This window comes from Haemorhous mexicanus, chromosome 28 (genome assembly GCF_027477595.1).
Source record: "Haemorhous mexicanus isolate bHaeMex1 chromosome 28, bHaeMex1.pri, whole genome shotgun sequence".
Classification (NCBI taxonomy): domain Eukaryota; kingdom Metazoa; phylum Chordata; class Aves; order Passeriformes; family Fringillidae; genus Haemorhous; species Haemorhous mexicanus.
The window spans coordinates 4,870,986-4,895,904 of NC_082368.1; the positions used below are offsets into that span (position 1 = coordinate 4,870,986).

The 24,919-nt window shown below is 48.9% G+C and overlaps 2 protein-coding genes across 2 annotated transcripts in view; both read left to right on the forward strand.

The window, feature by feature from the left end:
• The window catches only part of KCNH6 (potassium voltage-gated channel subfamily H member 6), a 35,234-nt gene extending 28,687 nt beyond the window's left edge, over positions 1-6,547 (forward strand). Inside the window, exons 12-16 of the mRNA XM_059869519.1 lie at positions 168-267; positions 1,373-1,660; positions 3,188-3,368; positions 4,717-4,915; positions 5,229-6,547. Coding sequence (XP_059725502.1) covers positions 168-267; positions 1,373-1,660; positions 3,188-3,368; positions 4,717-4,915; positions 5,229-5,516 — 1,056 coding nt within the window. The 3' untranslated portion in view covers positions 5,517-6,547. The remainder of the gene's footprint in view (positions 1-167; positions 268-1,372; positions 1,661-3,187; positions 3,369-4,716; positions 4,916-5,228) is intronic.
• A 982-nt stretch (positions 6,548-7,529) lies between these two features.
• DCAF7 (DDB1 and CUL4 associated factor 7) lies at positions 7,530-24,390 on the forward strand. The gene is made up of 7 exons (XM_059869601.1): positions 7,530-7,984; positions 12,553-12,711; positions 13,015-13,126; positions 14,161-14,279; positions 16,785-16,994; positions 17,562-17,679; positions 18,183-24,390. Exons 1-7 carry the CDS (start codon positions 7,847-7,849, stop codon positions 18,353-18,355), a joined length of 1,029 nt encoding a protein of 342 aa, XP_059725584.1. The 5' UTR covers positions 7,530-7,846; the 3' UTR covers positions 18,356-24,390.
• The last annotated feature ends 529 nt before the right edge of the window (positions 24,391-24,919 follow it).

The following is a 24,919-nucleotide window of genomic DNA, read 5'->3' on the forward strand; positions in this document are numbered from 1 at the left end:
TCAGGAATGTGAAACCAGTCCAGGAGGCACCGGGTGGGATAGGGCAGTGGTGAAGAGACAGAGGTAGCTTCACCTTCAGAGGACATGGAAAGAGCTGTAGCCCCCGTGGCACACCCGGATGGGACAGGACAGCCTTTCCCTGATGAGCAGCCCCTCTCGTTCCTCAGGCAGACAGCGTTCCCCGCTCACCCCTCAGCGAGGAGTACGACTGCACCTACCGCCGGGCTCGCCGCCGCAAGCACTCCCCCTGCCAGCCCAGCAAGCCTGGTGAGTGCCCCTGGGCTGGCAGAGCCCACCTGCAGGGCAGGACAGTGGGATCAGTATTCATTATTCCCCTTGCCAGCCCAGCAAGCCTGGTGAGTGCCCCTGGGCTGGCAGAGCCCACCTGCAGGGCAGGACAGTGGGGTCAGTATTCATTACTCCCCCTGCCAGCCCAGCAAGCCTGGAGAGTGCCCCTGAGCTGGCAGAGCCCACCTGCAGGGCAGGACAGTGGGGTCAGTATTCATTACTCCCCTTGCCAGCCCAGCAAGCCTGGTGAGTGCCCCTGAGCTGGCAGAGCCCACCTGCAGGGTGGGACAGTGGGGTCAGTATCCATTACTGCCCTTGCCAGCCCAACAAGCCTGGTGAGTGCCCCTGAGCTGGCAGAGTGAGACAGTGGGATCAGTATTCATTACTCCCCCTGCCAGCCCAGCAAGCCTGGTGAGTGCCCCTGGGCTGGCAGAGCCCACCTGCAGGGCAGGACAGTGGGATCAGTATCCATTACTGCCCTTGCCAGCCCAACAAGCCTGGTGAGTGCCCCTGAGCTGGCAGAGTGAGACAGTGAGGTCAGTATTCATTACTCCCCCTGCCAGCCCAGCAAGCCTGGTGAGTGCCCCTGGGCTGGCAGAGCCCACCTGGAGGGTGGGACAGTGGGGTCAGTATTCATTACTCCCCCTGCCAGCCCAACAAGCCTGGAGAGTGCCCCTGGGCTGGCAGAGCCCACCTGCAGAGCAGGACAGTGGGGTCAGTATTCATTACTCCCCCTGCCAGCCCAGCAAGCCTGGTGAGTGCCCCTGAGCTGGCAGAGCCCACCTGGAGGGTGGGACAGTGGGGTCAGTATTCATTACTCCCCCTGCCAGCCCAACAAGCCTGGAGAGTGCCCCTGAGCTGGCAGAGCCCACCTGCAGGGCAGGACAGTGGGGTCAGTATCCATCACTACCCAGGCAGGTGCCCCAAAGCAGAGGTTGCTGGTGACTCTGTCCCTGCAGGCACCCAAGCTGCCTTCCCTCCCTCCCCTTGGGGTGCCCCAGCCCTACAGGCATCCTGAGGGAATGGGGGGCTGTTTTTTTCATGTGTGGTACTCCCCAGAGTGACCTGCTGTGCTGTCCCACAGACCCAGACATGGGCATCTCTGATGCAGAGCAGTATCACACCTACTCCGAGCTCACCAACCCGCAGGAGCCGCTGAGTAAGGACCAGTGGGACGACCTGGGCAGCAGCACCTCTCCCTGCTCCCAGGCCAGTGATGATGAGGCCAAGACTGGCAGCCCTGTGAAAGCTGAGCCCTTCCCCACACCCAAAAAGGATGACTTGGCTCTGCCCTCGCTCAGCCTCATCACCACCAGCACTGGCAACACGGAGGCTGGCAAGCAGGCAGCAGAGAGCAGCCAGTCCTACACAGGTACCCAGGGCTGCAGGCAGGGCTGGCAGGAGGGGGGTGAGACATGCTTGGTATGGTCTTGGAGCAGGGCCAAGCTGCTCATGTGCATTTGAGGGGAGCCACATTCCAAGGCCAAGGGTCTTGCCTGCCTTTTGTCCCCAGCTGGATCTGCTGTGTCCCTCCTGTGCCACTCCATGTGTGTCAGGGTGGTGGCTCTCCATGTGTGTGGGGGATGGCTCTCCATGTGTGTCAGGGTGGTGGCTCTCCATGTGTGTTGGGGATGGCTCTCCATGTGTGTCAGGGACGGCTCTCCATGATGTCAGTGGTGGCTCCATGTGTGTGTTGGGGATGGCTCTCCATTGTGTATGTTGGTGATGGCTCTCCATGTGTGTTGGGGATGGCTCTCCATGTGTGTCAGGGTGGTGGCTCCATGTGTATGCTGGTGATGGCTCTCCATGTGTATGTTGGTGATGGCTCTCCATGTGTGTGGGGGATGGCTCTCCATGTCAGTGGGTGATGGCTCTCCATGTGTGTCAGGGTGGTGGTTCTCCATGTGTATGTTGGGGATGGCTCTCCATGTGTGTGGGGGATGGCTCTCCATGTGTGTGGGGGATGGCTCTCCATGTGTGTGTTGGGGATGGCTCTCCATGTGTATGTTGGTGATGGCTCTCCATGTGTGTGGGGGATGGCTCTCCATGTGTGTGGGGGATGGCTCTCCATGTGTGTCAGGGTGGTGGCTCTCCATGTGTGTGGGGGATGGCTCTCCATGTGTATGTTGGTGATGGCTCTCCATGTGTATGTTGGTGATGGCTCTCCATGTGTGTGTTGGGGATGGCTCTCCATGTGTGTGTTGGGGATGGCTCTCCATGTGTGTTGGGGATGGCTCTCCATGTGTGTCAGGGTGGTGGCTCTCCATGTGTGTGGGGGATGGCTCTCCATGTGTATGTTGGTGATGGCTCTCCATGTGTATGTTGGTGATGGCTCTCCATGTGTGTTGGGGATGGCTCTCCATGTGTGTGGGGGATGGCTCTCCATGTGTGTGGGGGATGGCTCTCCATGTGTGTGGGGGATGGCTCTCCATGTGTGTGTTGGTGATGGCTCTCCATGTGTATGTTGGGGGTGGCTCTCCATGTGTGTGGGGGATGGCTCTCCATGTGTGTTGGGGATGGCTCTCCATGTGTGTCAGGGTGGTGGCTCTCCATGTGTGTGGGGGATGGCTCTCCATGTGTGTCGGGGATGGCTCTCCATGTGTGTCAGGGTGGTGGCTCTCCATGTGTGTGTTGGTGATGGCTCTCCATGTGTGTGGGGGATGGCTCTCCATGTGTGTTGGGGATGGCTCTCCATGTGTGTGTTGGTGATGGCTCTCCATGTGTGTGGGGGATGGCTCTCCATGTGTGTTGGTGATGGCTCTCCATGTGTGTCAGGGTGGTGGCTCCACGTGTATGTTGGTGATGGTTCTCCATGTGTGTCAGGTGACAGAATCTGACACACTTCCAGTGGGGCTGGAGGATGCAAGACAAGATGCTGAGATGTCTCCTCTCCTTCCAGCCACTCCCCTGGATATTCCCAACATGTTCACCTTCTGGGAGGACCGGCAGGCAGCCCACCCTGCAGAGCCCCTGCAGCACATCTCGCTGGTGCACAGCTCGCAGGACGTGCCCCTGCACAGCGACTGCAGGCCAGGGCACATCGAGTCCAGGCTGGAGCTCCTGCAGGCCCAGCTCAGCAGGTGGGCAGGGTTGGAGAGGACCTGGGGGGACTCTGGGCCACCTCTTTCTGCTTTCTAGCGGTGGCTGCAGTGGGCTCTGTGTGCAGCAACCCCTGGGACACTGCATTCCTGGGGAGGGGGTGGGAGTGCTTTGCAAATGCAGTGGCTTCTCAAAGGGCAAGTCCTGATCCTGACTGCAGCCCAAGCCCTCATCTGCTGCTGTGCCACCACCCTTGGCATCTATCACCACCCCCAGGATGTCCCACAGTGCCACCTGAGATCTGTCATTTTGCCATGGCTTCCAAATTCAATGCAACTGCAGATATTAAACCATCCACAGGCACAACTGGAGCCCTTTGCAGGGCCCCTCTTCCTGCTGCACAGACCTACAAGCATCCTCTTGCTTGAGCAAATGAGCCTCATGACCATCACTGGCCTCTGAATAAGAAAAAATACATTATTTTTCAAACTGACAGAGAGGAGGCTTAGATTGAATACTAGGAAAAAGTCCTTCCCTGTGAGGGTGGTGAGACTGGCACAGGGTGCCCAGAGCAACTGTGGCTGAAGTGTCTCAGGCCAGGTTGGAAGGGGCTTGGAGCAACCCAGGACAGTGGAAGGTGTCCCTGCCCATGGCTGCGGATGGAACTGGATGAGCTTTAAGATCCTTTTCAACCCTAACTGTTCTGTGATTTTTGAAGGAGAAGGAAGAGCCCACACTGGAGGTGCAGGTTTAATGTCCCCAGGCAGCACCCACATGAGGGGCTGACACTGTGGGTTCTGCTGCCCTTGTTGAGCTCATTTCACCCCACACTTGTGTTTAGGTGTCTCTCCAGTGCACCATGCTAGCACAGGGGGACAGATCTGCCCACTCTGTCAGGGATGCTGTGGCTTTGTCCTGCAAGTGGGGCTGTGCCCACTCCATCCAGAGTTGTTCAGTCAAGGACAAGGCAGAAAGAAGAGACTTCTACTTTTCCATTCTTTTCTTTTCCTGAGTTAAAAGTGGTTGGCACTAACCTGCCTTGCTCCATCTGTCAGCACAGGCAGCTGGCCTGGAGAATTGATCCAGATTAAAACTAACCATTGCAATTTTTTCCCCCCTCCAGGGTAATTTTAGCTTTTTTCAAATCCCCGCTCCAGATCCCAGTTTGGCTCCACATAAAATTGGGCAGAGGATGATTGAGTGTGGCAGGAGAGAGATGGCAGGATTGATCTCTCTCTCTGGCAGTGCCGGTTTGAAGCTCTCTAAAAACCTCCACAAGCAGCAGGCAAAGCATCACTGCCCTGGGGTAGCGGGATTGGCACCTCCTCCCAGCGCCTCCCCTGCCCTGCTGCAGGATGCAAAAGGGTTCTCTGGCTGCTCTGTCCCCAGGCTGGAGTCCAGGATGTCGTCAGACATTCATGTAATCCTGCAGCTCCTGCAGCGCCAGCTATCCCAAGTGCCACCGGCGTACAGCCCCATCTCGCCCAGCTCCCAGAGCCTGGCCATGTACGGCATCGTCCCACGGAGCCTGGAGCCGCTCGCCCCCTGTGCACCTCTGCAGGACCAGGAGCTGCCCACCCAGGAGCAGGTAAGGGCACCCTGCTGGCTCAGCACCCGCCAGGTCCTTCTGCCCCAGTCCCGAGTTCTCTCCAGGCAAGGCACAGCCAAACACTCATGGGTCCCTGCAAAGCTGATCTGCCCAGTGCATCACTGGTTTTGGGGCACAGCTGCCAGGTTGCCCCATCAGTAGGGAAGGAAGTGGGTTCCTCTGCTCTGAGACTTCCTCAAGTGAAAAAATAACATTCTGGGAGCCTGATGAGGCTCCAAGGCTGATGAGGAGAGAGTGTGGCTACTTTGTTTTGCTTTTACCATAACTCATACAATTCCTCATTTCCCAGCAGAGCCCGAGCTACACGGAGGTAGAAAAGTTCCACTTGAAATCCAGGGACTCCTTGTCAAGTGGGATGCAGCTGTCTGTGTCATCTGACAAAACCCTGACCGTCTACTCCGAGCAGGAGCACCAATCCCCACCTCTCCCGAGCCCAGAGCCTCCCCACCAAAGGGCACCAAACACCCAGGGACTCTCGCGGGGCTCTCGTTTCCCTTCCCTCCCTGAGCACTTGGAGGCATCTTCCGAGCACCAGGACATTCAGAGACACCTCTCCGACCCCGTGCTTCCTGCAAGTTAGAGACGTGGGGGCGAGTCAAGAGGAACCTCAACTGCAAGCCCGGCCAGTTGATGTTGATTTTGACTGCAAGGGTAAGACATTGGACAATGCCATTGGCTCAGGGGTATAATTTGTAGCTATCTTCTGCCACCGTGACAGGAAGTATAGAGTGGCTGGCTTCCAAGGTCAACGTTTTCCAGCGGTTCCCATAGAGTAGATTTCATTTGCACATTAGAGTGAACCTAGAACAGTTCTTACAGCCACCACCGAGCTGGTTAGGCCACCTCCTAGGCCACCACCTACTCCTTGCCAAGGCTTCTTCTCGAGAAGGGCACAAGCCAAGCGAGCCACAGCAACCATGGGGGAGCAAATCCAGGGCTCTGTGAGGCTGCTGTTCTGGAAACTTCTGGAATGGGACCACTGTGTTGGTACAAGGCTCAGCCCAGCAAAGCCCACAGGTATTTCAGAAGGGTGGTCACCAGAGGAGGAGTGTGAGATCTCCACGGTCCAGGGGAAAGTGCAGGTGACAAGCCAAGGACAAGGACAGAGGACAGAAGCTTGTCCTACTTGATTGCCACTGAGAAGTGAAGGGCCAACAGCCCCTGCCACCGCAGCCTGCTTCAGCACGAGTCCCAGAGCACTGATCTCTCCAGCAAGGCTGATCACACCTTGCAAACCCCAACACGCATCCCCACGGCTCCCCAGGTAAATCCAACACGTCACCAGCCTGGGCATAAAGCACAAAATTCAAAAGCACAATCCCACAAAGCTGAAAAGCCCCAGAGTGTCCAGTCCCCCTTCCCAGCCTCTCTCTTTTGATAAGGGTTCCATAGGTGCTCCCTCCTGCCCAGCCCTTCTCTCCGCAGCAGTCAGTAGGAGAAGCCCGCGTAGCGCTGCCGCCTCGCCGCTCGCTCGGGTAGACGCTGTGATAGTCCTAGGCCGCCAGCTCAAGTAATGTATCGAGCTCCCTCCGAGAGTAGTCAAACTGTGAGCAGCTCTTTCTCCGGAGTTTTAGTGTACACTTTGCTAATAAAGATGTTTTTGGCACCTAATGTGAATTACGGCTGCTTTCGTTGGGAGCGTCCATGAATTCATGCCGGGCATCTCCAGCGCAAAAAGGCTGTGGTCAAACCCAGGTTAGTTCATGCAAGGAGTGTGGGGATGGCAGAGCCCACCTGCAGTCAGGTCGAGGGTGGAGCCTGCAGGGGCTTCGCCGAACAATCCCTTCCCGAAAGGATGCGCTGGAGGCTCTGCAGTAATTTGGAAAAGCTTTTCTAGAAGCCCAGGCAGCTGTGAATGAGAAATGGTCACACAACCACAACTCAGACAGAGCTCGGAGTACGAGTCCTTGCAGCGAGTGGGACTTGAAGGAGCACAGCGCTGCCCAAAGCGGGGCGGACACGGGAGGTTCCCGGGGCTGGAGCCGGGACCGCTCATCTCCGAGCCCAGCCGGCCCCACACCCCCGCGGGCATCCCATCAGCCTCGCTCCGCCTCGAGCGGGAGGCCGGGCACAGCCAGGAGCTCCCTGGAGAGCCGGCTGCACCCTTTCTCTCAGTAAGGCTCCGAGTACACGCCAGGGCTGCTTTCAAAAATAAACACCATAATTAACCTCTCGTTAATTAAAGATAAGCCCGAACCCGTCCGCCACTCGGCCCAGGCGGGACTCGAACTCGCGGAACACTCGAGAGCCTGAAGTGGCCCCACCCGCCTCGGGCTGGCGTGACTGACATCACTTCCAGCCAATCGATCACCGATAAGGGCTCAAAATCCCGCCTTCAGTCACTGCGACCCCGAGTAGCCAATAAGATGTCGACAACGAGCGCGCCCGCCCTCCTGGGCGGGGCCAAGCTCAGCCGTAGGTTATCCCGGCCAGAGCGCGAGCGTCCGTTTGGAGTGAAGGGCAAAGCAACCAATAGAAAACCGAAACGGGCCGAGGGCACAGGCAGATTACCCAATAGGCAGTCGGCGCTCTAAATGACAGCCAAGGCATCCAACCCGCGCGCAGTGGGCGGGGCTCCCCGCGTGGCTTCCGTTCCCGTTGTGTGAGAGGCCGAGTCCCAAACGGCCTCAGCGCCGCTGCCGCCGCCGGGTCTGGGCCGGGACCGGGGGCCGAGCCGGGGCCTCCCCGTTCCCCCGGGGGCCGAGCCGCGCCTCCCCCACCGCCCCGAGAGCCGAGCCGAGCCTTCTCCGCTCTCCGGCACCCAGGGGGCCGTGCCGTGCCGTGCCTGCTCCGCTCCCCGTCCCGGGGGCCGCGCTGAGCCTCCCCCCGGCCCGCCCCGCCTCCCCGTTCCCTCCAGCCGGGTCCCCTCGCTCGCTCCCCGGGCCAGGCCCGCGGCCCCCCGGCCCAGCCATGTCGCTGCACGGGAAGCGGAAGGAGATCTACAAATATGAGGCGCCCTGGACCGTGTACGCCATGAACTGGAGCGTCCGGCCCGACAAGCGGTTCCGCCTGGCGCTGGGGAGCTTCGTAGAGGAGTACAACAACAAGGTGGGCAGCGGTGGGCGCGGGGACTGGGGCAGAACAGGGGCTGGCCCGCCTCATCCCGGGGTTGTGTGGGCGGGGGGCAGCTGTGCAGAGCCGTCAGGTGCCCCCCGAAGTGCAGGCGCTGGACCAGGTCTGGTCTCCTTCCAGCGAGCCCGGGGCTGAGGGGACGCTGGGAAGAGCCCTGGGTGCTGCTGGTTTTGGGATAACGCTGCTGCAGGGCTTCTCGTGACCTCTGATCTTCGGCATTAACGATTGGGTTGACTTCAGTCGTATAAGCTCCGTGTGCTGTGAGTTCTCTGTGGTGTAAAGAGCTGGGAACGAAAGGTATGAGTGTGAGATGAGTCTGGGTGCTGCTGCTGTAGAAATAAAACAAGGTCCTCTGGCTTGGGCTTGTTTGGCTTTTTGGTCAATGCAAAGAAAAGTTTGTGGCCAGGACTGAGGTTTGTACATATATATGCCTATAGATATAAAGAATACACCTCAATTTGGGGGAGAACTTCTTTCCATGGAGGGTGGCAGAGCAGTAGAACAGGTTGGTCAAACAGCTTATGGAGTCTCCCTTTCTAGTGACATTCCAAACCCACCTGGATGTGTTCCTGTGTCACTGAACCAGGTTACTCTGCCTAGAAAGGGGGATTGGACTGGATGAGCTGAGTTCCATCCCAGCCCCTGTGATTCTGTGATGTACAGGGTGTCTGAGACTGTGTTGGAAATGTGCTGTTCTCATTGTACTTTCTGGCTGTGGAGGACTTGTGTGTGATAACTTTTCTCATAAGTATATAAACCATTCTCTGTATTGATTCCTCAGTACTTTTCCCTGAGAACAAGGGTGTAATGAGGCATGAGATTGTATCTTCAGTGTTTCCCTGCAAAGTGTAAGTGAAGAATGTCACACTGGTAACAGAGACTGTTCATCTCTCAGAACACATGTGCAGTCCCTTCTGAACAACCTTCAAGGTGCTGGTCTGCTATTATGAATTACATAGAAATAGAAGAGAGATGAGAAAATGGATGAAGTTATAGAGCATCCTGAAATTTCTGTGAAACTGAAGGTTTGCCCAGAGAGCTTGGTTGATAGCATGTAGCTTTGTAGCTTTGTCAAGGTGTTTAATGGAGATTGTGGAAAATACCATCAGAAAGTTGGTGTTGGGGATAGGGCTCTGTGCAAGGGTGTGGTGACAGGGAGTGACACCTCTTAGGGTGGTTAGATCACTGCCCTTGCAGCAGTCCTTGATGTGGGCTTTGCTGAACACGTTGTAGTTCAGGCAGCGTGAGCCCTGTGTGAGTTGTGTCCTTTTCCTGGAGAGTGTTGTGCTTCTGGGAATGCTGCTGAGGACAGGCAGGGCATTGAAAACTTTCAATTTGTTCAGAGAGCAACTTGGAAACATTTTTGTAGTCTGTACTCTGGGAAGGTAAAAGAACAAATCCTCTGACCCTGTCAGCCATCACATTAATGGGCTCTGGGGCACAGACTGAGCTGCTTGCCAAGACCTGTTTGAACCCCAGTGAGTTTTGTTTCAGCTTGTCCACCTTCACTGATCAAATCACTGCTGCAGGAAGACAGATGCCTTGCTCTGGATGGAGGAATTAAATAATTTGAGGTGGTGTTTCCTAAACTTCTTGAATTGGGAAACTAGTGAGCCACTGTAATCCCTCATGGATCAGTGTCACAATGGGAGGGAGCAGTGTTCACAGGTCTTGCTATTTAAAATGCTCCACATGCTCCTGGCTGTGGCTTCATGGACCAGGAGATATCTGTGTAAAACACCAGGAAAGGCTGCTTTTGGGGATCTATCTGCAAGACAGAACTGGAACCCAGTTTAGGAGACAGTAGAGGTTGTGGTGTACACAGCTCGCTCCCGGCGCTGGAGCAGACGGACAGGTTCTGACCAGGTGCTTCCCAGATTTCCACCTCCTCCCAAGCAGTGCCTCAGACAAGGAGGGTTCAGGGCAGTTCTTCTGCCAGAAGGTCATTTGTTCTGCAAGATCTAGCACTGCAAAGAAAAATTGATTGAATGCTGGAGATTAATTGGTGCAGTGACATCTTTCTGATTGTACTTGACCCTAAAATAATTGTGAAATGTCATTTTGGCTAGTTACTAATTAGATTAAAGTTTTGGGGGTTTTCAAACTATTGTGGACTTCACTGTTCCTCCAACCATATAAGAAAAAGAAGCTGTTACCAAATTCTGCATCATTTAGTTGTCTGATTCTTTAGTATCAAGTTGGAGATAGGATTTTTTTAGAAGTTAAGGAATGCTGATTAAAGGCAGTTCTTTACTGACGTGCACTGTTGCAATTATGCTTTGTGTTGATAAGTGCTTGGATTATAATATGCCAAAATTAGATGTGGATTTTCCTATCTCAAAGTGTTGGAGCAACAAATAAATACTTGGCATTCCTAGTTACTGTCATGGCATAATCACAAAACTAGTTGAGACTGAACACGCTGATCCTCGTTTTCTCACTGGAAAGACTTACAGGGAGATGTAGGATGGTTCAAATTGTATCCAGACTGACAGATACTTTCCCATAGGCTTTACCTCAGTCTTATCCGGGCTGGAGCTGAGGCACTCCTTTGTGCAGCAGCATTCTTGCCTCACTTGCAGAAGGGAGAGACAGGGCTCTGATACAATCAGCATCCTAGAAAGAATTCCACATTCCATCCCCTCGTGTTCAGCCTGTACAAGAGGATAAGTGGAGGGGTTCTGTAATGACTGCGTGTGATCGAGTCCTGAGAGAAGAGTCACAGCTCTGAATTTGCAGAGCTTGGAAGAGCAGAGCTTCTCCAGCATTCCTCCTGCTCCCCCTGGCAGTTACTGCCAGCTGCTCCAGCTCTGAGGGCTGGGCAGGCACCTGAGCTGCAGCAGCTCTGCTGATGATAATACAGTTCCTGTTCCCTACATATGTCAAAGATCAGAAATACTGGATTGCTGAACTGCTTCATCCTAAAGTCTGAGGAGGGGTTAAATGGGAATATGCAGTGCAGGAATATTTACATTACACCAGTGAAAGGGGATACTTTGCTGTTTGAGATTTGCTTCTGGTGATCAGGATGTTGATTGCTTTGTGTAGGATTAATACACTCATGTTGAGTGGAAAACAGCATAAGCAAAGGAGAAATGATTAGAGGTCATTTGTCTTCTGATCCTAACCTTGCCATAAGATTTTCTATCACCAAGGACAATTTGCTTCCTTTGTAAAATCTGCTTAGTACTTCTGATCCCTAAAGGAGTTAGAAAGGTATTTGTCAATCAATTCAGAAGTCTGGGAGATTTTTGACTGATTTATACTAGGGTGTGAAGGAGAATAAGGAGTAGTTGTAATAAAGAGAGGGCAGGACTGGCTGTATTTCAGTTTTTGGAAGCATTTTTGGCTGCATCTTTTAGTGTTTGTTAGGAGATGGAAAGGATGGAGCTTCTCATTGGGGGGGGGCAAGGCTTTGCATTTAAGAGAATCCCTAAATGAGCTCATAAAACTGAAAATTAATTAGATTTTAAGATCAACAGAAGCATTTGTTGGTTTTCTGTTATGGGGGGGAAAATGTGATCAATTTCCCATCTAGCTGAAATGTGTAGTTTATTAGACAAGTTGTTTATCCCCATGATGTTTGTGTTTGAGCAGCATTTCACACAGTGGGACTTTCATCCTGTTTGGGTCCTGTAGTCACTGCAGGTTAAACAAGTCCTCCCAGCACCTTTTGTTCTCTGGACACTTTCTGACATGTCAATATTTTTCTAATAACATCATGTCTGGGACTTCAAGCATTACTTCAGGTGCTGTCATGACCAGGCTGTGTGGAGATAGTTTCTTGTTTGCTCTGTTTTGCACCATTCTTACAGTGGGGCAAGTTTAGCCCTTCCCCCTGCCACATCATTGTGCAAAAATTCTAATTTGGAATTCAGTTACCTAGAATCTTTCAGCAGACCTCCTTTCTTGGTCTGTTCACAAAACATTTGAATAATTATGTAACCATTTTAGCTCCCCTCTTTTTTTTTAAGTTTGAATTCTGTTTTACTTTCTTCCTCTCTGATGTGATTAATTTATGAGTTTTTCATGCACTTGTGACAGAACATTTTGGGTCATGTGGTGCTGAAAAAGCTTGCCAGCTACCTGACATGATCCATCACAGTCTGCAAGGTTATGGCCAAGAATTCCAGGATATGCACTTTAACTGTGCAAACTACAGCTTGTTTTGCTCTCTGAAGATGACATTGTCAGCATCAGTTCAGTTAAGGATGAATTAGAATAATGTCTGTGCAGTTTAAGTGTGTGATTTAAACTGGGCTTTGCAATGTGGAAAAGAGAAGGGTGGTCTTTAATCCTTTAGGATTGGATTTCAGTTCATTTGGGATCATCTCTTCAAATCAAAGCACTGTGTGATTATGGATATTCTTCTCACTTATATGACCCAGCAGCACTTTAACAATTTCTCATTTCATTGACATGATGATCCTTTTGTGTCATCCTTGAGGTGACAGAAAATGCCCTGAAACACACTGAGTGTTAATGCTGTCATTAGAAATCAATATTTTGATTAAATGCTTTCTTTTAAATATGATTTCTCACAGGTGCAGCTTGTTGGTTTGGATGAAGAGAGCTCAGAATTCATTTGCAGGAACACCTTTGATCACCCCTACCCCACCACAAAGCTGATGTGGATCCCAGACACCAAGGGAGTCTACCCAGACCTGTTGGCCACCAGTGGTGACTACCTGCGAGTGTGGAGAGTGAGTAAATCCTCCCTAGGAAAAGATGAGCCATGAACTGAATTGTGTTATATATTGATCTCTTTTTCACTCAAGACAAGATTTTCTTGACTGCAATAGTGTGACTGTTTGAAAAGCAGAATTATGGTGGCAATTGCTGTTTTAATCAGCTTATTGAAAATGGAGCTGGTGGCTGTGTTTTCCAGAGCTTTAGGATGTAAAGCTGAGAGGAAAGAAACCTAGGATTAACTCCTAATGTTTTGTGCCAGGGGAACAAGTCAGGTGATGTTGCTTTTTGAGCCAGATGTTTCATTTTCTCTAAAGGTGGGTGAAACTGAGACCCGGCTGGAGTGTTTGCTGAACAACAACAAGAACTCGGATTTCTGTGCTCCACTGACATCATTTGACTGGAATGAAGTGGATCCTTACCTGTTAGGTGAGACTGACAAAATGTTATGGTTTTGGCTCACTTTCTAATTGAATCTGATGAAGCCTGGGCTGTAACTGCTGTTGTGTCACTGCAATGTCCACTGGTTAATCTGATCATTAACCACAGACTGCTGCATCGTAGAAACTGCTGTTGTTTTACATTAAAAAATGAAAACAATCATCCCATGGGGACTTTTCTTTTTCATTGAAAGGTGCACTGTTCAGAATGGTCACTCAGGTTGGACTAGGGACATTTGGGGATAGGGAGTCTTGGCCTCCAGGGCTGGTGAGCTGTTGTTGCAGTTCTGAGTAAGGATGTCTGTCAGCTCTGTGGCTTCTTTCAGGGTGTTCTGGAGTGGATTTGAAACTGTGCACTGAGCTGGTGTTTTGTGAAGCCATTTCAGCAGCAGGAGGAGAGCCAAGAGTCCTTAATTCAGTTGGAGGAGGGGGCTGAACACTTAAGATTTAATTATAGCCTACGGGACAAATTGTGAATCCAGGATGACTGATGCAGAGGTTTGTTTCCCAGAAGAGAACAGCCATTTATGTCAGGGGGATTTGTCCAGAGATTAACAGTGATAATATGTCCTAGTAATTATTTACTACATTATTTGGTTTTTGTGTGTTACATGTCTCATCTCTTAAGAGCTTTACTGCTAACCCCACCTTCAGCCCACATCAGCAGTCAATTAATAATAACACGCCATCAAAACACTGATTGAATTTGGGGTTTGGCACACACAAGAGATGTACAGGATGGGAAAGCTGATCTCAGAGTTGCATCAGGCTTTGGAATAGATTGAAGCAGACGAGCTATTTACACTTGATTCCTGTGTGGAAGGCTATTTCTGCAGTTAAAAGGTTTGGGTCATTTAAATGCATGGAAGACTGCTGACTGTTTGACATTCTTGATTTTAGTTCTATGCTGTTCTCATGGCTATTTTGATCTGTAGATGTTGGGGGAATGTTACATTAACCCAGGAGGTGATTAAATCATTTGTGACAATAATAATTTTGCTAATAGAAGTGGTTTTGTTTCAGGTACCTCTAGTATTGACACAACCTGCACTATTTGGGGTCTGGAGACAGGACAGGTTCTGGGAAGAGTAAATTTGGTGTCTGGCCACGTGAAGACCCAGCTTATTGCACATGACAAAGAGGTGATGGGGGTTTTGATTGTTTACATTGCATCTTCTAAAAGCAGTAGAAAAGGAACAGAACTTTTTTTTTTCCTTGAGCAATTTAATGATTCAAAAAGATCATTTGTGTAAGTTTGTATACAGTTTTTCTAAAATTATATACAGTTCTGAGTACTTAAATACTGCTGAATCGAAACAATTCTTTTTACTCATCACAGACTCTTGACTTAAGAACATGCTTGTTTTAACAGATTGTGCTCCAGAATATTGTAGAAAAATTAGCTAAAACATCAAACTAGACTTTAAATCAATTTCATATCAAAGGCAATAAACACCTCTTTTTGGTGAGTGGCTGACTATGGCATTCATATTCTCTGAAAAAAATCTCTTTGCCCAGGATTTTTCTCCTGGGAAGCTGAGAAGCCTCAGAGAAAAGGAAAACAATTCTTATCTCATTTGCTTCTCCTGTGTTTTGCTCTTGTGGAATGTGTTTGGAGATTGGAGATTGTTGACCCACAGGTGATTGATTGGTTAATGAGTCAAAACAACTCACACTGGAATTCAATAAAACAATCAGGGCCAAGCTGTGTCGAGACTCTGGAAAGAGTCACGAGTTTTCATTATTATCTTTTGAGCATTCAGTAAGTATCCTTTCTGTATTCTTTAGTATAGTATTCTTTAACATAATATAGTATTATAAAGTAATAAATTAGCCTTCTAAAAACACAAAATCAAATTCATCATTCCTACCTTCGTTGAGGCATTCCCTGCAAATACAATAGCTGAGCAGTTGCAGGGAGCATGGAGCACTGGGGGGCTGTGCTGGGTGTCAGCTGTGCTGCAGGACCTGCTCATGATCCAAACCAGTAACACTGCAGGCTCCCTGGCAGTCAGGGCCTGCCAGAATTAACTGTTGCCTTGGCTCCCTGTATCTGGTGACCTGGGCAGAATTTTCTGGTGCTGTGAAGTACTTGTTGCACAATTTCTTGTGCTGTTCTGGGTGTCAGCTGTGCTGTACCGTGCGGGTGTAAGCTGGGCTGTGCTGGGTGTCAGCTGTGCTGTGCTGGGTGTCACATGTATTATGGTGTACTGTGCTATGCTGTACTGTACTGTGCTGTGCCAGGTGTCAGCTGTGCTGTGCCAGGTGTCAGCTGTACTGTACTGTGCTGTGCTGGGTGTCAGCTGTGCTGTACTGTACTGTGCTGTGCCAGGTGTCAGCTGTACTGTGCTGTGCTGGGTGTCAGATGTGCTGTGCCATGCTGTGCTGTGCCGTGCTGTGCTGTGCCAGGTGTCAGCTGTACTGTGCTGTACTGTGCTGTGCTGGGTGTCAGATGTGTGCTGTGTTGGGTGTCAGCTGTACTGTACTGTGCTGTGCTGGGTGTCAGATGTGCTGTGCTGTGCCGTGCTGTGCCAGGCGTCAGCTGTGCCGTGCTGTGCAGTGCCAGGTGTCAGCTGTGCCATGCTGTGCCGTGCTGTACCATGCTGTGCCAGGTGTCAGCTGTGCCGTGCTGTGCAGTGCCAGGTGTCAGCTGTGCCATGCTGTGCCGTGCTGTACCATGCTGTGCCAGGTGTCAGCTGTGCCGTGCTGTGCCATGCTGTACTGTGCCAGGTGTCAGCTGTGCCATGCTGTACTGTGCTGTGCCCTGCTGTACTGTACTGTGCTGTGCCCTGCTGTACTGTACTGTGCCAGGTGTCAGCTGTGCCATGCTGTACTGTGCTGTGCCAGGTGTCAGCTGTGCCGTGCTGTACTGTGCTGTGCCCTGCTGTACTGTGCTGTGCCAGGTGTCAGCTGTGCCGTGCTGGACTGTGCTGTGCCAGGTGTCAGCTGTGCCGTGCTGTACTGTGCTGTGCCCTGCTGTACTGTGCTGTGCCAGGTGTCAGCTGTGCCATGCTGTGCTGTACTGTACTGTGCCAGGTGTCAGCTGTGCCGTGCCGTGCTGTGCTGTGCCAGGTGTCAGCTGTGCCATGCTGTGCCGTGCTGTACTGTACTGTGCCAGGTGTCAGCTGTGCCATGCTGTACTGTGCCAGGTGTCAGCTGTGCCATGCTGTGCTGTGCCAGGTGTCAGCTGTGCCGTGCTGTGCTGTGCCAGGTGTCAGCTGTGCCATGCTGTGCCATGCTGTACTGTACTGTGCCAGGTGTCAGCTGTGCCGTGCTGTACTGTGCCAGGTGTCAGCTGTGCCATGCTGTGCCATGCTGTACTGTACTGTACTGTGCCAGGTGTCAGCTGTGCCGTGCTGTGCCAGGTGTCAGCTGTGCCGTGCTGTGCTGTGCAGTGCCAGGTGTCAGCTGTGCCGTGCTGTACTGTGCCAGGTGTCAGCTGTGCCGTGCTGTGCCAGGTGTCAGCTGTGCCATGCTGTACTGTGCAGTGCCAGGTGTCAGCTGTGCCGTGCTGTGCCAGGTGTCAGCTGTGCCGTGCTGTGCCAGGTGTCAGCTGTGCCGTGCTGTGCCATGCTGTACTGTGCCAGGTGTCAGCTGTGCCGTGCTGTGCTGTGCCAGGTGTCAGCTGTGCCGTGCTGTGCCCACAGGTGTACGACATCGCCTTCAGCCGCGCGGGCGGCGGCAGGGACATGTTCGCCTCGGTGGGCGCCGACGGCTCGGTCAGGATGTTCGACCTGCGGCACCTGGAGCACAGCACCATCATCTACGAGGACCCCCAGCACCACCCGCTGCTGCGGCTCTGCTGGAACAAGCAGGACCCCAACTATCTGGCCACAATGGCCATGGATGGCATGGAGGTGAGGCAGCAGCTCCTCTCCCCTACCTGCTGATGGGGGGTTTTCCGGGGCAGGTGGCTTAATACTCATTTGTACCCCGGTATTTATGGTAAGGGGGCAGTGTCAGTACCTGAAGTATGATTAAGGACCAGTTCTTAGTGCACTGAGGAGTTAGAGAAGTGACTTTGGCATTATAAACATGAGCTTTATGGCTTGTATATATTTCAGCTGATTTTTAAGAGGGGTCCGTGAGCAGTTGGGCAATAATTTTCACCTAATATCTTAACTGCAGGTGTTTGAGTCACTTTGTTCTTTCCCAGTCCAGTCTTAGTTTGTTACCAAGGCTGCTCAGGGAAGCACAGTTTGTTTGCCACTGTGGCCTAACTCACAAGACCCCTGTGAAGTCTGACTTCTTTTAAGACACACAGCACCAACTGGAAGCTGTTCTTTAGGAGCAGGGCTTGCTTGCCTACCACATCCTTTAGGAAAAAGCCATGTTTATAGCCTTACCTCAAAATATTTTGTATTTGGAATAAATTAATTTTTAAAAATGCACTTTATTCATGTGGCTGGTTTTTTTTTCTGAAGGTTGTGATTCTAGATGTCAGAGTTCCCTGCACCCCTGTTGCCAGGTTAAACAACCACAGAGCATGTGTAAATGGAATTGCCTGGGCACCCCACTCTTCCTGCCACATCTGTACAGCAGGTAAGTGTGACCTACAGGGGAATCTTGGAGTCTTCCAGTGCATTTGCAAAATTCTCTTCATCCTAATGCATATGCAATTCTCTGCCTGCCTTTTGCTAAAGAATACTTGCAATTTAGAAGCTCTTTATTAGGTGACTTTCCTAAAATGTTACAGAAATAGACACCTACTAGAGTTTGTGTGCAAGTGGTGACCCAGTACCCAAACTGTGCATTGGCTCTGGCTAAGCTCCTGTTATTTTAATGCTCCTTAGCTTTTTTGTAATGCAGTTCTTAAGTGTTTTCTGCTGTTAGAAGTTCCACTGGTCATTCGTTTATCAGCTCTGTCTTGGATAATGTGTAATGATCCAAGTTTATTTTGTTGGAGTGTAATGATGGTGTTGTATCTGCCTTGAATATGGATCAGGACTGGAACAGCCATGTTCCTGAGGCTCCAGGCCTGTAGTAGGCACATGTGGAGACACTGTTACACTCTGACTGTACTTGCATTTGTTGTCTGTGTGCAGCGGATGATCACCAGGCTCTCATCTGGGACATCCAGCAGATGCCTCGTGCCATTGAGGACCCCATCCTGGCCTACACAGCCGAGGGAGAGATCAACAATGTACAGTGGGCATCCACCCAGCCAGACTGGATAGCCATCTGCTACAACAACTGCCTGGAGATCCTCAGAGTCTAACTTTGCAGCTTCGTGCGCAGTGAGGCAGGGCTGTGTCCTTCCCCCTCCCCTCTAAAGTAAGAACACCACCAGTCAAGTGGCCAGTATCTGTTGTTGCTTTGCATCTACTGTTACAAGAAACTGTTACAAGAATGGATGGCAGGGGTCTCCTGTCTCTCAAGACTCTAAAATGCAGAGACGTGCTGAGCCTCTTGGAACTTCTGGGTTCTAATTTTCTTGTGAAATTCTTTTTCCCCTCAGTAAAAGTTCTGTATATTTGTTTGTTGACTGTATTAATAAGCTTGCAGGCTTTTAAGTTGCTGCATATGTCCATGTGTTTGTCAGCCAGCTGAGGCAGCACATCCACCAGTTTAACAGATGCAGGTGCAAAACAAGGTGGGGGGAAAAAGACAATGATGTTAACGGCCACCTTGGCAGGAATCTTTCTCATTCCTGTTGTTGCTGCCTCTAAACTGTTTAAACGTTTGTATGTTTTTTATATATTGGGCTAACTTTCTATTGAGTAAGGTTTTTCTCCCTAATTCTTACTTTTGATATGTGATCCACTTGCATATGTCCAAAGCAGGACCCGTTCATGGACACAAACCACAGTAACACTGCAGGCTCCCTGGCAGTAAAGGCCTGCCAGATTTAACTGTTGCCTTGGCTCCCTGTATCTGGTGACCTGGGCAGAATTTTCTGGTGCTGTGAAGTACAAGTACTTGTTGCACAATTTCTTTACACTTTTCTGATGCTCAAGGCAGTTGTTACTATGGTAGGTCTTATTTTTAAATTCTATCTGAGTTTGTGTGTATCCTGCAGTTGTGTTAGCAAACAGAGCAGTGATAGGTTGAGAAAAAAGATCTGTGCATGATGTGAGCTCCCAGGAGGTAAACAATTCCTGAAAAAATGTATTTGTAATGGGCTTGGGATTGACACTTCCAATCAAATAATTTCCTCTTGGAAGACTTACCTTATCTAAATCAAAATAAAATGGTTTCACACTTTGTAGCTTGCTTGATTGGCAAATAATATGAGCAAGATTTTGTGGTTAGGCTGTACTTTGGAGTTAGTGTTTGCCCTGTGTTCCTGGGAGGTCTTGCAGGGAGTGCAAAGCAATCTTTTTGTGAAGTGTATTTGCTTTATACTGCCAGGTCTTGTTGAATGAACAAGACAAGTCAGAAGAGCTGGTCTGCTATCCAAAAAAAAGCTGTTTTTTTGAAAGAAGTTACTCCCTAATGTGATGCACAAAGGTGGATCTGGAAGGAAAGAAGCTGTGCCATTGAGGCTGAGGTTTGGCATTTGTCATCCTCCTGCATTTGGGGGATGTGCCAGAGGGCTTCTGTTTGGAATGGTGGATCACTCTACAATAATACTGTTCAATGAAAGCTGAGTGGATTAGGCAAGATAAAAACCCTTGTTGGAGTCTTACCATGACACAGGTCCTGTGCTGAAGGCTCTGCAGTGCTCTCTGATGAAGACATGACAGAGCTGGTCTGGAAGGGTGTGCAGCCCAGTTTCTATGTAAATGTCAGAAACCATCAAAATTCTTTCCACCTAATGAGTGTTCACCTGCAACTGGAGGCAGATTATAAATAGCAGGACACTGGCAAACTTGCATCTTGTCAGTTTGTGCAGGAAAGGCAAGTTGGGAAAGAGATTGCTGTGGAACACTGAAGCTGACACTGAGAACACTGTCAAATACAGAACAGAATCTGCAAAGTTTTGTCATTCTGGACGTAGAGAAATACTCTTCTGCAGGCTGCTTCTCACTGTGGAGCTCAGAAAAGCATTGCCTCAGGAATTTGATAGGAATTCATTAGGGGCAGCTGTATTCCATCACTCCTTTTGATAGAGAACCAAGAGGTTAACACTGTTCAAGCTGATGTTTTGTCACTGTGTTCAGTTGTGGGATTTCTGACAAAGCTTGATTTGACTTGAAGGTCAATCTTTGTTATTAGCAGCACTACTGAGAGTAGTGTGTTCCACAGACAGGCTTTAGCTAGATGTCAGAGCAGTGTTAGCCAAACAATCACTTTTTGCAATAGCACTTCATCTAAAACTGGAAAAAACTTACATAGGATGAAGCAAAAATTGGGGTTTTCTTAGCAGGAGTGGCTAATGGCACTCACAGCTTTAGGAGTCATCTGAAATACATTCACAGGCTTGTCACACTCTCTTTAATTACAAATGGCAGGCAAAACATGCTGTACTACCTGCAATGTTGGTACTTCCCATGTCCCCTTTTTGCTTCAGAGTTTATTCCTGTACAGATGGCATGAGTCAAAGATGAATGCTAAGATGATGAGAAGAGAGCTTGTGTAAAGGACCTCATGGTCTGAACAGCCAGGTAGATTCTGCTTCCCTTGGAAAACAATCCTGTTAGGGACTTAAAGAGGATCCAGTGTCAGTTCTTGCATCCATGAAACTGATGGAAGTCTGTTTGTGGAATTGTGTACTTACTCCAAATGCATCAAAGGCAAGTGAAGAATCTTGGAGGCTCCAGTGGATTCTAAATAAAGCCTATATCCTTTTTTTTTTTTAGCCAGCTGGGATACCTTCTGGATCTACAGCATATTGCTTTGGGAATAATCCGTTGTCATTCTTCACATGAAATTACATTTTAAATCATTAGAGACTGTTTTGGCACAGGGAAATAATACTTAAAATAACTTCAAAGATGTCACTTGAAAGGTTAATGAGTGAAAAGACATGAAAATCCTCATGGGTGAGATGTTCTGTAGTGCAAATGGCACTTCTGTATAGACTGGGAAGGGAAAGACTTTGGTGCCCTTTTGCCAGCAGCTGCTGACCCAGTGACAGGGAGGGAATGCTCTGCTTGGTGTTGGTCTGCAAGATAAAACAAACCCTGACACTTGTCACTGGGGCCTGTGAATTGGAATATACAGATTATCACAATTCCCCTGTTTGACACTCAGTTTTGTAGGGTGTGAAGCCCCCTAAGCATTATTTTTTCCCCAAAGTTCATGAAAAGAAATACTCTGATACTCAATTTCTGTTATTTGGTGCTTACTGCACAAGCAGAGGATGCAGAACAACTGCTTGCAAATACCTCATGTTTTTTGAGTAGAAAGTAACATGTAAGGGAAGAGTGAACACAGGTGAGGTGAGCAAAGCAGAAAAGGATGTGCTGTTGTTGGTACAGGCCAGGCTGATTCTGGGACAGAAATACTTCTGAGTTAGGTAGTTCTGGATCACTTCTCCAGATGATTAATTCAAGAGACTAAACTATTGTTTGGCTGTTATGTTCTGTTGAAACCAAGCTTTCCACACATTCCTACTATGATGTGGGCAACCTGCTGGCTCTCAGCCAGGAGATGTTGATGATGTAAAACTTGTTAGGGAGGTGAAATCCTGCAGTTAACAAGTTGAATGTTGAATTAGTGTGTTGTGTGCCAACTCTGTGAACTGTCTAACTGAGGAGGGCTATGGTAGCTTGCATCTGTGGGAATTGTACTTGTGTGTGCAGGGATTTAAAAGGCAAGGATTTGAGTGCTTTGACAATCTATTTAGAAAGAAAACACAGTGGTTTCAAATAATATGAAAGGAGACTGCTAAAACAGGTTGTTTCTTATGGATCCTTGAAATGTATTTAATGGGGGAGTCATTGCCTCTCATAAGTCAAAGTTAATGATCCTTTCAAAACTCAGCAGTAATTACTCTACTGAATGTTCTGGATAATAGTGAAAAGCTCTATTTTTGCCTCGTGGTGCAATGAGAAGCTGCCTCAGTCTCAGTGTAGATCATAGCCTGCCAGAGACCAGGTGAGGAGAAGAATCTGAGGTACAGAATTCACAGATGTTCTTGTGCTTGTTGTCAATGGAAATAAGGAGCTGAGTGTGTCTGTTTTGTTCTCTTGCAGATGGCACTTTAACAAGTATATTTTTGCTAAATTGGGAGGAGAGTCATCTTTTCCTCAGCCCTTGTAGGGTAGGCATTTGTCTGTGTTGTGTAGAAAATGTTAAATAATGACTGTCACCAAAATCCGGAGCTGGGGATGTAGTGGACCCTCACTTGTTTTTACTGAAAGCCAAAAATATGAGCACTTGACAAGGCTGTAAATGTTAAACTGAAGCTTCATGTTCTGAGGCTGACAGTGTCCTGTAAGGCCAACCCAAGGGATGTGCTGCATGTCTCCCAGAGAGTCCTTTCAGTTGAGGAGCTCAGTGGTGTTTGGGAATCCTCTTTACCATCAGAACGTGATGATGACACTGCTAGGTTGGTTGTGTAGGGATGTGCCTGGAATCTTTGGATAACTTGAATTTTGTTAGAGAGAAACTGCAGCTGCTGCCTGGAAATTCACACAGCCTGAAACATTGAACTGACCAGCTGGTTAGTGGTGTTTTAACTCTTTCCAGACACACTGGAAAGAGTGGACAGCAGCACAGCCAAGCTCTGGGCTCAGCAGGCTGCACAGTTTCAGTCCCATCAAAGTACTAAAGGGGCTGAGTTTTCCCATTGCTCTTTTCAGTAGCAAAGTGGTTCCACCACCTCAAATGCACACTGTTATCCTGTCAGGTAACACAAATTCTCTCTAACATGTTTCCTGCTTCCTGCTCTCAGACCAATATTTCAGAGCAAGCCTGTACCTGCTGTTCTGTGGACATGGAAAGCAATGAGCAAGTCACTGGCAGCTCTGTCCCAGTTTCTCTTGATCTTTGCAGAGAATCCAGGGAATTAATTGTATGTGGCACTTACAGAGCACTTTCTGATGCAGCTGTACTTCCCCTGCTTACCCAAGAAGAGTCAGAAATGTTTCATTCTTGAGAGTATTGAGAAGAGTTTAGGATGCCCCTGACTTGATTTGTTTTCTGGAAGGGATCTCCAGAACTTCCAGTCAGCACCTTTCACCAGCACTGAAAGGAACAGTAGTTAGAAATGCTGCTAAATACAGTTACTGAAGGCTCATCTGGTGATTCATGGCAGACACCAGGTGCAAAGGGACTTGTGAGAGTTGCTGCTGCCTGTTTCAGGTGACAAGTGTGTCTGCCAAGGACCTCAGTGGCCTTTTGTGCAGCCTCTGATACTTAGCATCAAGCAAGAATTTCCATAGTCATAAAAAAAATTATCTCAGTGGCTTCCATCAAGCTTGTTTCTTTATAGGAAATCTAACAAAATTAAGAAAAAGAAAAAAAAAATTTCCTGACAAAATATTGTGGCCATGTGCACCTATAAACCTGTGCTCCAGCTCCCATTCCTTGGAGTTTGCTTTCCATGTGCAACAAATGCAACTCCAGCCCTTCTTAGTGCTGAGGGTGGGTCTGTGGGATCTTAGCAAGGCAGAAAGGCAAGAACCAGAGCAGGACAGAGTCCCAGTGCAGCTGGAAAAAGGTATGTTGCTTTTTTTGACAACTTGGGAAATAGGAATTACGAAATTTGCTATTTAAAAATAACCTTATTTTAACCCTTGGGTTGCTAGCAGTGTAAAATGTAATTTAAATCCATTGCTGAAGCATTTTTGTTACCAGTAGCTGAGTAGGAGATTCTACTTTTAGGTGTGTTTTCCCTTCTGCTCTTCCCATTCACAGTCCTGTTGTGGTAATTTCCTGAAGGTGTAATCTTTGTAGCATGATTGTACAAACATCCATATGAGATTCCTGACTTCTTGTTCTCACTAGAGTATGTTAAAGCAATAGTAATTTTACTTCTGTCCTTTTCTCCACCTGCAACTTCGCTACTATTCTGTCCTAGAGGAGTCCCAGTATCCTGCTATTCAACAGACATATATTGTTGACATGGATAACTGCAGTGTCCCTATATTCCTTTATTTTTATGGAGAAAATATAAAAGGGTTTGTTACAATGGATTTTAACACCTGAGTCATGGAACCATATTGTTGAAACTGTAAATTTTAAGGCAATTTTCTGAACTCGCTTGAAAGTGGAATGTTGCATCCTTTTATGCTATTTCCTGCTTCCTATGTAGTTTTATTCCAATTTTTTAACCTTCTTTCTAAGTTTCAGCCTCCTGTGTATTAGGTACAGTATTTTCTGCCTTTCATACTTTGTAATAAAAATGGAACATTTGTAGATTGACTGCAGTTCCCTGTGTGATGAGTGAAAACCCGGGGGGAGCAGGGAACTACAAACAAGCTTCATTTCTTGTGTGGAATTGGTTGCTGTAAGAAGAGGCTGATTGCTTTGCCTTGCCTCTGCAAACTGGTGAAGTATATTGATCCCTTGTCCTACAAATACCCAAACAAATCTGATAATTCCAGCTACTCTTAAGTTGCAACTTTCCCCAAATACATTACTAGGATCCCAGCCACGACAGAACTCCAACAGAATGGTTAATGCAGCTGTACATTAAATATTTGCTTTCTTAAAAATCTGCTGCAGGGTCTGTGTATCCCAGTGTTGTTTCTGCTCATGTTTTCCAACATTTGCTTGTTCCCTGCACAAAAGAATGGGAATTATCTGCTGTGTGGTTTTAAGATAAAGGGAAGAGAGATTTTTTTTTTTTTTAGAATTCAAATAATTAGTCTCTGAGGGATTTTGAATATAGGCAAAGTGAAAACAAAGCAACTGGGCACTTCTGTAGCTTTAAGTCTCTCCTGGGCAGGGT